Raw genomic sequence first — 12706 nt, forward strand, 5'->3', positions numbered from 1 at the left:
TCTTTGCAGGAGCCAAAGGAGACAGGGGAGCACCAGGCTTGCCTGGCCTCCCTGGCAGGAAAGGGCCAGTGGGAGATGCTGGGCCTCCAGGGCCCATTGGCATGACAGGACCTCAAGGGGCACCAGGCTTTCCTGGTGTAACCATCCCTGGCCAGAAAGGAGATCGAGGTCCACCTGGCTCCAGAGGAAACCCAGGTAAAGAATCTACTTTTAAATATGATAAAAGAATGAAAATAACATTTGACATCAGAAGTTTTCAACCCACTCATGTGACCATCTTGCTTCTTTTTCCTTCTGATCTTCTCTGTTTTCCCATGCCCACCTGTCCTCACGTGGGGTGCATAAGGCTGTTGGTGTGGAGGCAGAGGGACCTGTTTGAAAAATTAGTAAATATTGGCACTTCCCTGGTGGTGCAGTGGTTAAGACTTTGCATTCCAATGCAGGGGGTGCAGGTTTGATCCCTGGTTTGGAAACTGAGATCCCACATACCTGTGGCCCCAAAAAAACAAAACATAAAACAGAAGCAGTATTGTAACAAATTCCATAAAGACTTAAAAAATGGTCCACATCAAAAAAATATATATTAAAAAAAAAGAAAGAAAAATTAGTAAATATCAAGTTCATGAGCCTGGGAAAGAGAGAGGCATCCATTCACCAGTACTGACTGAGCCCCTACTGTGCGTAAGGTACTGGGTCAGGCACTGATTCTGCTCTAACAAACGGTCATCAAGGAGAAGAGTTCCTGCCTCATGCCTTGTGCCAGGTAACGCTAAGTAAGGTGCAGGGTTTGCTCTTCACTCAGAAGGGCAGTAACAGAACCTGCAAAGCTCCCTGAGTGGTAATACTGACAGGCTTTTTGTGAATTCAGGCATGCCTGGTCCTCCTGGACCTCCAGGGAGTCCTGTAGAAGGCATAAAAGGAGACAAGGGGTTGATGGGAGAGCCTGGCCAAAGAGGTCCACCTGGAGCTGTAGGAGACATGGGGCCACCAGGTCATCCGGTAAGTGGGAAATTATTTTGATGTCTGACCAACCTAGACAGCATATTAAAAAGCAGAGATATTACTTTGCCAACAAAGGTCTGTCTGGTCAAAGCTATGGTTTTTCCAGTAGTCATATGTGGATGCGAGAGTTGGACTAGAAAGAAAGCTGAGTGCCGAAGAATTGATGCTTTTGAACTGCGGTGTTGCAGAAGACTCTTGAGAGTCCCTTGGATGCAAGGAGATCCAACCATTCCATCATAAAGGAAATCAGTCCTGAATATTCATTGGAAGGACTGATGCTGAAGCTGAAGCTCCAATCCTTTGGCCATCTGATGCAAAGAACTGACTCAATGGAAAAGACCCTGATTCTGGGAAAGATTGAAGAGGGGAGGAGAAGGGGACGACAGAGGATGAGATGGTTGTATGGCATCACCGACTCAATGGACATAAGTTTGAGTATACTCCAGGAGTTGGTGATGGACAGGGAGGCCTGGGGTTGCAGAGTCGGATGTGACTGAGTAACTGAACTGAACTGAATTCTTCAAAGTTGACTGCCCGGATCAGATGTACCTGGAGGCAACACAAGTTTCCCACTTGTGACATTTCTGTGCAGTGAACCCAAAAATGACAGAGTCTGGAAGGTTCAAAGAATCGAAGGACCTTAAGAGTTGGGCAGATTTTGTCTCTAAGAAGCCTGTGAAATTTCAGTCTATTTGGGGCCCTTCTCTATGTCATTCCTGACCTCCTCTTGTTTAGAGTCTGAACAATTCCATGTAGAAGCTTGGAATCATTCTAGATGACAACAAAAATTTTCTCTATTAATAGGCTTTCAAAATCATCTTTGCCGTCCCCTAAATGTCTAGTTTTCCCCACAACATGCTTTCCAGTATTTATGAATAGCTGTCATTTCCTTCTGAGTATTTTCTCTCCCAATAAGTACATGTTTCCCCCCTCCATTTCAGTTTAACCTTTCATCGATATGCCTCTATTCTGAATATATCCTAGTTTGTCAATACCTTAAGAATGCAGACCCTGAGATGAGCGCCTTCCAGGAAAATGAATTCAGTACCCCAGAGAGTAGCTAGAGACAGACGAGTCTCACTATCCTGAACATTCTGTTTTATAATCCAGCCTACAAGTCCACATGGGGCTTCCCAGGTAGCTCAGTGGTAAAACAAATCTGCCATCCAGTGCAGGAGATGCGGGTTTCAATCCCTGAGTCAGGAAGATCCCCTAGAGAAGGAAATGGCAACCCACTCCAGTATACTTGCCAGGGGGATTGCATGGGCAGAGGAGCCTGATGGGCTACAGTCCATGGGGTTGCAAACAGTCAGACATGAGTGAGCCACTAAACAACAATAAAAACAGAATTCCACATGGGCTATTTGGCTGCCTAGTCACCACATTATCATCACACATTAAGTTTATGGTCAACGAAAGCCCTTGTGCCTTTTTCACATGAACGGCTACTGAGTTTCCTCCATTACTTGTTGTCCATTTGTGTATTTGTGACTTAAGTGCAGAACTTTCACATTTACCTTTCTTAGATATCATCTTGTTCCTTTAGGCTCATGCTCCCAACCTATTAAGATTGCTCAATCATAGCATCTCACTCAACACCATAGCACCTTCCCTAGCTTTCTCTTAGCAGCATATTTGAAAAGATTTTTCTGTTTACCTAAAATTCTTAGAAACTAACGAGGAAATCAGAGTTATGTCATAGAGAGTCTGTGTTATCTTGTGATGGATAATGAGGTTCTTTGACCTGGTTTATTGTCAGGAAACATGTTAAGCTCCCTTGGTATATGGTTTCCTGAATCTACTTTTTAACAACTCTTTTTTTAAATGAGATACTTACCTATCTCCAGCATTAGGTGTTTCTCCTGTTGTTCATGATTTTTTGAAAGTGGCAAACACTGAACTTATAATCACATTGAAATTCTTCCAAGAACACTGGAATGTGGAAAGTCTAGTTTGGAAATGCAGTCTCTCTTAAATCCTCTGTAGTGTAGGCTTCTGTATTTGCACCTGAAAGATAATTCGTATTGTTGTTCAGTCGCTAAGTCGTGTCCAACTCTTTGTGACCCCATGAACTGCAGCACGCCAGGCTTCTCTGACCTTCACTATTTCCCAGAGTTTGCTCAAACTCATGCCCCAAGTCAGTTAGGCCATCCAGTCATCTCATCCTCTGTCATCCCCTTCTCCTCCTGCCCTCAATTTTTCCCAGCATCAGGGTCTTTTTCAATGAAAACTGACTCCTTGCCCTTAACAACTCTCTCCTTGCAGGAAACAGCTTCCTTCCCACCCGAGGGCAGGGCCTGGAACCAGACCTTTCTCCCTAGTTACCTTTACCTCTGGAGAACAGGCCAGACTTCAGAAGCCTGAGAATCCTTGATCACATGCTCCTGTTTTCTCTCCTTCCTTTTTTAACCTCACACCACCTTATCTAAGAAATAGGACTGTTCCTTCTTTCGTCTTCAGGCTCCAAAGACAGCTAGCTCAATGACCAGTTTTGTTATTGTTGGCATTTTCAGGACCTTCCATTCATTGTTTTCAAGTAGTAGCATTCTGTCTCAATTAATACGGACAGTATAAGACTAGGGGTGACAAACATCCTGACAAACAGCTCTTTTTGGAAGCCCTGTTCCCTCCCCTCTCCTCCTATGGCCCTGCTTGAGCATTTCATGGCCACAAGGGCAATTAGTGTGAGCCTCATAAGCTGGGAGCATCTCAGCCCAGTCAGATCATTGCACCCTTGCCAAGATGATGTCAAAACTCCACTGACACCCCCTTCCTACTCCCATCCCTGGAACCTGTACTTCCATCACTCTGACCAGAATAAGTTGTAACTCTGAGGGCTTAGTTAGAATGATGGTGGTTGTTACAGTTCAATAGCATCTCTGTTGTCTTTGCAAGAATTACAAATACAAATTATAATTTTCATTCTGGCAATCTGGTACCTGTTCTTCCGGAAAGATCTCCGAATACTGGGCAGTTCACTTTGGAAAACAGAATACTAATTGTATCTGATACACTAACATACATTCACATCAGAAGTTATGCTCGCTCTTGTGTTCAAATGTAGTTTTAACTTCTTTTTTATTGAAAAATCATAGCCCTCAGGTGAGGTCTAGGTGGCACAGAAGTTACAGGAGGTGATATAGTGGATTGGAAAGTAAAAATGATGTCTGTCAACTTTAGATTATTCTGATCCAATATGATAAAATATCTTATATGCTTTAAAAAACTATAATTAATATTGTGATTTTAAAAATGTGTCTTTGGTTCTACTTCTTATTTGAAATATAGGGAGCACCAGGTATCCCCGGTCAGCCAGGGGCCAGAGGTGATCCTGGATTCTACGGATTTCCAGGCATGAAAGGTACTGTTTTTGTTCAGTCCTCTGTGGATGCAAAGACAATGACTATGAGTCACATTTTAGGGCACACAGATGTTTACTGAACCCGTAGTGTCAGAACAGGCTGGATGCAAATAGAATGAATGAAGGAGAATGAAGCAGGAAGACCACTCCAGCACCCAAGCCCAGAGGCCTTAAAAATTAAACCATATCTTAAGGATGGAAACTCGAGAAAAGCTTAAAACTGGGGTGACCTTTGAGTGTACTGATGTGTGTTGGGCTAGAGAATGGGGAACTACATCAATAGCAACAGTGTTGCTTTGAATGATTTATTTTACTTCCTGCCTGTGTGATAATTGTAAAAGGCAGAAAATCTAAAAGAATATTCACAAACTGATCATGTGGGAGGGTAAGTAAATTTTTATATGCAGATTTAAGCATTTGGTTTTTTATGGGGCACATGTATTATGTTTTTTAATGAGAGAAAACATAATTTGGAGTTATAAGTTTAAAACATTCATACACATAAAATTTAAACTTCAGGTTTTCAGAAAATCCCCCATAATGGTACTATGACCTCAAATGACATTTTGAATATTGGATGTGTTGTCTTAGCAGGTTGAATCCACTGGGACTGTTTTGTGTGTGCAGGGAATTGATGATCATGGTATAGCTAAGTCGCTTCAGTCGTGTCTGACTCTGTGCGACCCCATAGACGGCAGCCCACCAGGCTCCCCCGTCCAGGGATTCTCCAGGCAAGAACACTGGAGTGGGTTGCCATTTCCTTCTCCAATGCATGAAAGTGAAAAGTGAAAGTGAAGTCGCTCAGTCGTGTCCGACTCTTAGCGACCCCATGGACTGCAGCCTACCAGGCTCCTCCGTCCATGGGATTTTCCAGGCAAGAGTACTGGAGTGGGGTGCCATTGCCTTCTCCGGATCATAGTATAAATAGATGCTAAATTAGTATTAAGCGAAGTGAATGAAACCACATTTCCATGAAAGACACTTTTCCAGTTCTGAGGGAGGATAAGGTGGAGGTCAAAGATAGCCTTTTCAGTTTTTCAATCACTGGCTCTTCAAAGAGCAAATGACTAAGGAGAAACCAAAGCAAGAGATTCTGAGAAATCTCACTAGCTCCTGGGTGGGTGAACACTGGCCTGGGGAAGATGTGGACCATTTGTCACTCTTCCAAGTCTCAGAACAGGAACAGATAAGACTTGAAAAATTACAGGAATGCTGAGTACCATAGAAAGAAATATTCTGGTGAAATATTTAGATGTATATTGAGGGCATGTGTGTGTGCATGCTAGGTTGCTTCAGTCATGTCTGACTCTTTGCGACCCTATGGACTGTAGCCCGCCAAGCTCTTCTGTCTGTGGGATTCTCCAAGTAAGAATACTGGAGTGAGTTGCCATTTCCTCCTCCAGGGAGGAATTTCCTCCCGACCCAGGAATTGAACCCGTGCCTCATGTCTCCTGCTTTGGCAGCTGGGTTCTTTACCAGCGGTGCAGCCTGTGAAGCCAAGGAAGATTCATAAAATAAGAAGTATTAACCAGTTCTTTTGAAATATATTCCATGAAACACATTCAGTTATTCTCTTAGATATCAGAATAAGACTGTCCATCATCTGGCACCACTAATGAGTTTGAACTTCTTTATTTGGAAATGTTTATTCCCCCAAAATTAGGCATCTTCTGGTAGATATAAGCAAATATTAACATATCCTCAAGTTCTCGTATCAAGTGGATAATTTATAGTGATTGCCAGTTAACTTTTGATAATATAATTGTTTTATTATATTTCTGCTATGAATATCATATTTAGTATTAAGTTCTAAGTAATTAGATGTTATAGCAACCCACTCCAGTATTCTTGCCTGGAAAATCTCATGGACAGAGGAGCCTGGTGGGCTACAGTCCATGGGGTCGCAAACAGACATAACTTAGGGACTAAAAACAGCAACAATTAGATATGATATGTACATTGTGTCAAGATTTTTAAAAAGAGTGTTTCTCCAAACCAATGTTTCTTGGTAACTTTTTATTCATGTCAAAGACTGGGAGAGAAACCTTACCACTTTGATAGTTTTCATCAAACAAGATATTTCATATGAGTTCATGAGAGTTCCTAATATAACTATCTTTGGGCTACTAGTAAAGCTAGAGTAATAAGCTGAGAAAGTAGACAAGTATGACAATCAATATAACTCACTAGGAAGTGCTAAAATAAGATTTAATATCACTTCATATTTTATCTTAAATATTAAATTGGTTTCTGAACTTAAGAACTAAGAACTCTTCCCCTTCAATGCTAAGATACTAGTACTTAATGCGTACTTCTAGAATACATTTTTAACAGACACTATGCATGACCAACTGGGTCCAAATGAAATGCTACAACCCACATGAATATAACTAAGTTGCAGTCCTTGTCATGCAGCTCACAACCTCCAGTCATCACTCCCAGAATTCCCCCTTAGAGACAGCAATCAATCTGAAGAGCTAGGAAACCCATTGTTCTATGTGGAATGACATTGCTTTTCTTTTTTTCTTTTTTTTTAAGGGGAGAAGGGCAATTCAGGATTTCCAGGACCACCTGGACCTCCAGGGCAAATTGGGCCAAAAGGACCACCTGGTAAATATATTATTTCCTTCATATTGCTCTCAGTTAAGAAAGAGTAGTTCATCAGGAAAGCCATCATCCTTTTCTGTTCATGCCAATAGGTGTACGTGGAGAGCCTGGCACAGTGAAGATCATCTCCCTTCCAGGAAGCCCAGGCCCACCTGGTTCAGCTGGAGAACCAGGGATGCAAGGAGAACCTGGGCCCCCGGGACCACCAGGAGATCCAGGTGTGGGATCACTAGGAAGTAGTTGAACCAAACTTCTTGTAAAGAGATTTGGAAACAAATGATACAACTTCACAGAAAATGATACACATTATAGTGTTTTTAATAATCAGCTTTCAATCAATTCAGTTCAGCCGCTCAGTTATGTCTTATTCTTTGCAACCCCATGGACTGCAGCATGCCAGGCCTCCCTGTCCATCACCAACTCCCGGAGTTTACTCAGACTCATGTCCATTGAGTTGGTGATGCCATCCAACCATCTCATCCTCTGTCATCCCCTTCTTCTCCTGCCTTCAATCTTTCCCAGCATCAGGGTCTTTTCAAATGAGTCAGCTCTTCACATCAGGTGGCCAAAGGACTGAGCTTATTTTACTATAGGCCAGCAAATAAAAGAACTTTTGACCCTATTGACAACTGGTGTTTATAGTATAAAGTTGAGCAAATACACTATAGGGCACTCAGGACTGTTTTTTATTAAGGTAAAAGTATGAAGTCTATCTTCTCTGAAAACTGCCAGTCTTAGAGCTCTATTTCTAAATGACTGCCTGAATAAACCCCAGTTCTATGTAAAATATTTATACCTTTCCAACAATTTGCACAGCACTTGGAAAATTAATAAATGCAAATGTACTTGCTATTATGAAATCTTTTAAAATTATTGGTGCATGGAAATTGAACTAACCCCTTTCTATTGGCCTAGCATATTGTAATAGACCTCTGGATGGAATTGTTGTGTTCTAGGTTCAACTGAATCACCTGAGAAATAAGAGAGATTTTATTACTTTGATTAATACAAGGACATACTGAATTCTGGAGTAGCATTAATCTAAATGGTAGCACAGTACTAAAATGCTGTATTTCATATACCCCTAGTTCATTTTTTAGTTTTCTTTTCTCCCTTGGGAAGTAGATTGTAGCATGTTGGATGACCAGTTGTCCCAGTGTGCTCAGGGATGAAGAGCTCTTCTATTTGTAGGATTTCTGTTATTGACACTGGGGAAGTCTCGGGTAAACTGGGATGGTTGGCCACCTTGCCTTTTATCCTATATGAACCATTCAATACAATGTTGGTTTTTTGCTTTAGGACCCTGTGGGCCAAAAGGTAAACCAGGGGAGGATGGTCCACCAGGAATTCCTGGACCAACTGGAGAAAAAGGCAACAAAGGTTCTAAAGGAGAGCAAGGTAAAAAAAAAAAACAACAAAAAAAAACAGCTGGCTGTTCTTCACTGAGGGAGAGCTGGTCTCTGTATATACAGAGAAAGGAGACTTGTTTGAACTTATGAGAACTCTAAATATTTCAGTGTTTGCATTGCAGAGAAGACTAAGCCAGGGGCAAAACATTCTTTTTGAAGTAGACAATCAAGAGTTATTGGAATATACCATTATTCCTATGTCTTAACTGGGCAAATGTACTCCTGATTTTTAACCTGCAGGCTCATAGATCTAATGAAACACCAATTCTATTTTCAGAAAAGCTGATACTGCATACTTAGTTAATAACATCTACCTCTAAGCGTGGCACCTGATTTTGGTACCTACTGGAGAAAGTGATAGTCTACTTGTTTAAGATTAAGGTTTATAAACTTAAATTAAGAATGGGTTTTACTTATTGGCATGTTGATACACATGCATCTTATGAGATAAGAGCATGGCAGAGTTAATAAAGCACATAGATTGATATAGAATTTGCAAACCATCATACTTATATAGTTTTGCTATTGTAAAATAAGTTAAAATTACCTTATAAATTCTCTTCAGTTTTTTAGTATTAATCTAATTTACAACAGAAATATATGAAATGCACATTTTTTTTCCAAAGAAGAGAAAAACAGTGGCACCTAAGTTATAGTTGGAAAAATATTACTTTGATATGAATAGAAGAGCAACTTAGTATCATTATTCAGGAAAGCCATCTTCTAACTATGCCATTCTTGAATATAATTCAACAACTCATGTGTGTTTCCTGAAAAGGGGCCTCTTTTAAGTACTTCAGTCTGAACATAAGCTTATATGTGTCAATTTGATATGCCCGAATCAAAATCTACCTTCTGCAAAAGTTTCAAAAGCACCCTTCTAGAAAATATCTAAATGTCCAAATCTTAGTTTTTAGGATTGAGTCTTTGTTAAAGTAAGAAAAAATTCTAAATGTGATTTCCCAATTCATTGACATATGCCCAGATCTACTATGACACAACTGTATAAAGATTAGAGATTTGTCTTAAAAAATTCAAATATAATGCTAGCTAATAATGATAATTGCATAATTGCTCATGATTTAATACTGTCCTGAGTGCACTTTAAGACACTATTAATCATTCGATTTTCATCAAAGTGTGTTTTTCAAAGTGGTAAAAGCAAAACTATTAATAATTATATGAATTTTAAAACTTTACTGGCCACATCTGGCTTTCAAAATGGGGCCATAGCAAGATTGAGGATACTACAAAACAAACTGTTGAGAATTACTAGCAAGTAGAGAGAGATGGTCTTGATGCCAGGCACCACAGGGCAACATAGAGATGAAGAACTGATCTCAAAAAAACCCACCATCAGATATACACAAATATTTATAACAAGAGGCATTTGTAATAAAATAGTCAACATTTAAGAAAGTTCTTTAGCCATTTTATAAACCATACTTCTTTAGGACTCCTTTCTACAGTTGAGGCTTAATAAATATATATAAATATTTGAATTAGTATTTTGGATAAACAAGTTTGAGGTTTTGTTTGTGTTGCCACATGTATAGTGTGTTTTCTAAAGGACCACCTGGATCCGATGGCCTGCCAGGCTTGAAGGGGAAACCTGGAGACACTGGACCACCTGCAGCAGGGACAGTGATGAGGGGCTTTGTCTTTACCCGGCACAGCCAGACCACAGCGATTCCCTCCTGTCCAGAAGGGACAGAGCCACTCTATAGTGGGTTTTCTCTTCTCTTTGTACAAGGAAATGAACAATCCCATGGACAGGACCTGGGTAATGCCCCTGTTTAATTTCTATCCACTTCGTTCCATATACAGACAGTACATTTTTATGGCATGGGGTACTTCCCTCTGAAGTTAAGTATAAACAACCTGAGTATATTTAGCACTTTTTTTTAATTTTGTTTTTTAATTTTTACAATGTTGTGTTGGTTTCTGCCATCCAACAATGCGAAGCAGCCATAATTATACATCCATCTCCTCCCTCCTTCCCCTCCCCCCAGCCCATCTTTCCAGGTCATCATAGAGCACTGCTACACAGCAATTTCTCACCAGCTATCCATCTTACACCTGATAGTATATATCTGCATTGATGCTGCTTTCTCCATCCATCCCACTCTCTCTCTCCCCTACTGTATCCACAAGTCTCTACATCTGTGTCTCCATTCCTTTCCTGCAAATAAGTTCATCAATACTTTTTAAAGAGAGTACATAAGACATTGACCTCTAATTGTCTAATATTCATTCTGGATTGTAAGCTCTAGAAGGAGCCAATCTAGTTGGTCTTATTCAACAAAAAAATCTTTTGCTTAAATAACCTGTCTGCTGTTCAGGCTTAAAAGTAAAATCTGTTCCAAAGCTTGGCCTGGTTATTGGCCATCACATACATATGAAGAACTGGGGATACTTTGAAGCAAAGACATTTTCTCAAAGACCTCCGCTAGTCCTCAAGTTCTAGATGATTAGAAAGGGCCCCGGAAAGTGTTAAAGGTGGAAGAAGGAAGGAGGATTTATGTCCCTATTGGATCTTTAATTCCTATCAGTATTAAAACTTTTCAGTCATACATTTTGCAAATAGCTCTTTTGTGTTGTTTCTCTCCAGTTTTTGCCACATGTTATGTTTTAATTAGCTTCTATCTAGTAATGATAATCAAAATAATTGGAATTCACTGAAAGTGATACCCAGTCTGATGTTTTATTAGGAACACTTGGCAGCTGCCTGCAGCGATTTACCACAATGCCATTCTTATTCTGCAATATCAACGATGTATGTAATTTTGCATCTCGAAACGATTATTCATACTGGCTGTCAACACCAGCTATGATACCAATGGACATGGCTCCAATTACTGGCAGGGCCCTGGAGCCTTATATTAGCAGGTAAAATCCCAGTCCCTTAGTTTCATGATGGCAACAGGTGAATCACTTTCTTTGCCACAGAATGCAAGGCAGCACACCATGGTGCAGAAAGTGGTGATGCGCCCATATTTTTTGTTTTATGTTACAGATGCACAGTCTGTGAAGGTCCTGCAATTGCCATAGCTGTTCACAGCCAAACCACTGATATCCCCCCCTGTCCTGCTGGCTGGATTTCTCTCTGGAAAGGCTTTTCTTTCATCATGGTAAGGAGAAAAGGAACGGTACATTCATAGTAAACATTATCCATGGAATCTTATGTGGTCTCCAGGATTGATATTGTTAGACATCAGTATGCACAATCTGCTGTGAATATTTGCTTGAAAATCTGCAAATATGCTTTAAGTTTGTTTGTTTTTATAAATAATGGAGCATTTTAAAAAACAAACTTCTCAGAAAGAGATTACCCACATATTCTAAGTAAGACCCTTTGAAGTTCATATGAAGATGGGAACTAAAAGAGAAATAGCCTTTTAAAGAAAAATTCTCCAGATGCAAGTACTAAATGAAGAAATCTATGGATTGACATTTGTGAGTTTGATACCTGCGCAGATGTGGTTGGTGATTATTCATATTTTGTGTAACATCATTTATGATACCTTATTCTCCCTTGTTTACTTAATCACTAATCAACACATATTTATTGAATGCCTTTCTGTGCTATGACCATTCTAGGCACTAGGATACCAGCAGTGAACCAAAGTTCCTGCTCTCATGGAGCTTCTTTCATAGTGCTAGACATATAAGTGAGAAGACAACATAACAATAGTAGTACATAGTGAGTTCAGATGGTGAGCAGTCCTATGGAGAAAATAAAGCAAGATAAGAGGAGAGACTGATAGGGATGAGGTCAAGGAAAGCTTTGTGGAGCAGGCCCCTGAATGACAAAAAAAGAACATGTCAGACCTGGGGGGAAAAAGCATTCTAGGCAAAATAAACAGCTTTTAGATTATTTTCGATGATTATCCTTCAACTTGGAAGGCACCTGGAGTGTTATAGTAAATTTGGATAAATAAGCACAAGAAGTTCAATTCATGCTTGCTTTTTTTTGTCTTCTATTACCAAAAAAAAAAAAAAAAAAGTAGAGCACTGAAAATGTGAGCACTATGCACAGAATTCTTATTTGGATCCTTTTCTTGTGATAGTTCACAAGTGCTGGTTCGGAGGGTGCTGGGCAAGCACTTGCGTCCCCTGGCTCCTGCCTGGAAGAATTCCGAGCCAGTCCATTTATAGAATGTCACGGAAGAGGAACATGTAACTACTATTCAAACTCCTACAGTTTCTGGTTGGCTTCATTAGACCCCAAAAGAATGTTCAGGTAACTATTCAAAGTTAAGTTTAATCTGATGACTCAACTGCGTAACTATTCAAAGGTTGCCTGGGTTAGATTTTCATTCCCCGT

The 12706-nt window shown here is 40.2% G+C and overlaps 1 protein-coding gene across 3 annotated transcripts in view; it reads left to right on the forward strand.

Annotated features, from left to right (window-relative positions):
- The window catches only part of COL4A3 (collagen type IV alpha 3 chain), a 159170-nt gene that overhangs the window by 142833 nt on the left and 3631 nt on the right, over positions 1-12706 (forward strand). For 2 of the 3 annotated variants that reach the window (XM_006047125.4, XM_006047126.4), the window contains 10 exons: positions 10-195; positions 869-999; positions 4291-4363; positions 6902-6973; positions 7063-7188; positions 8270-8368; positions 9950-10162; positions 11091-11268; positions 11396-11510; positions 12450-12622. In XM_006047125.4, coding sequence (XP_006047187.3) covers positions 10-195; positions 869-999; positions 4291-4363; positions 6902-6973; positions 7063-7188; positions 8270-8368; positions 9950-10162; positions 11091-11268; positions 11396-11510; positions 12450-12622 — 1366 coding nt within the window. Of the gene's footprint in view, positions 1-9; positions 196-868; positions 1000-4290; positions 4364-6901; positions 6974-7062; positions 7189-8269; positions 8369-9935; positions 10163-11090; positions 11269-11395; positions 11511-12449; positions 12623-12706 lie in introns of those variants that run through there. The other variant, XM_025262130.3, reaches the window with a different exon arrangement.

The sequence above is a fragment of the Bubalus bubalis genome, chromosome 2 (genome assembly GCF_019923935.1).
Source record: "Bubalus bubalis isolate 160015118507 breed Murrah chromosome 2, NDDB_SH_1, whole genome shotgun sequence".
Lineage (NCBI taxonomy): Eukaryota > Metazoa > Chordata > Mammalia > Artiodactyla > Bovidae > Bubalus > Bubalus bubalis.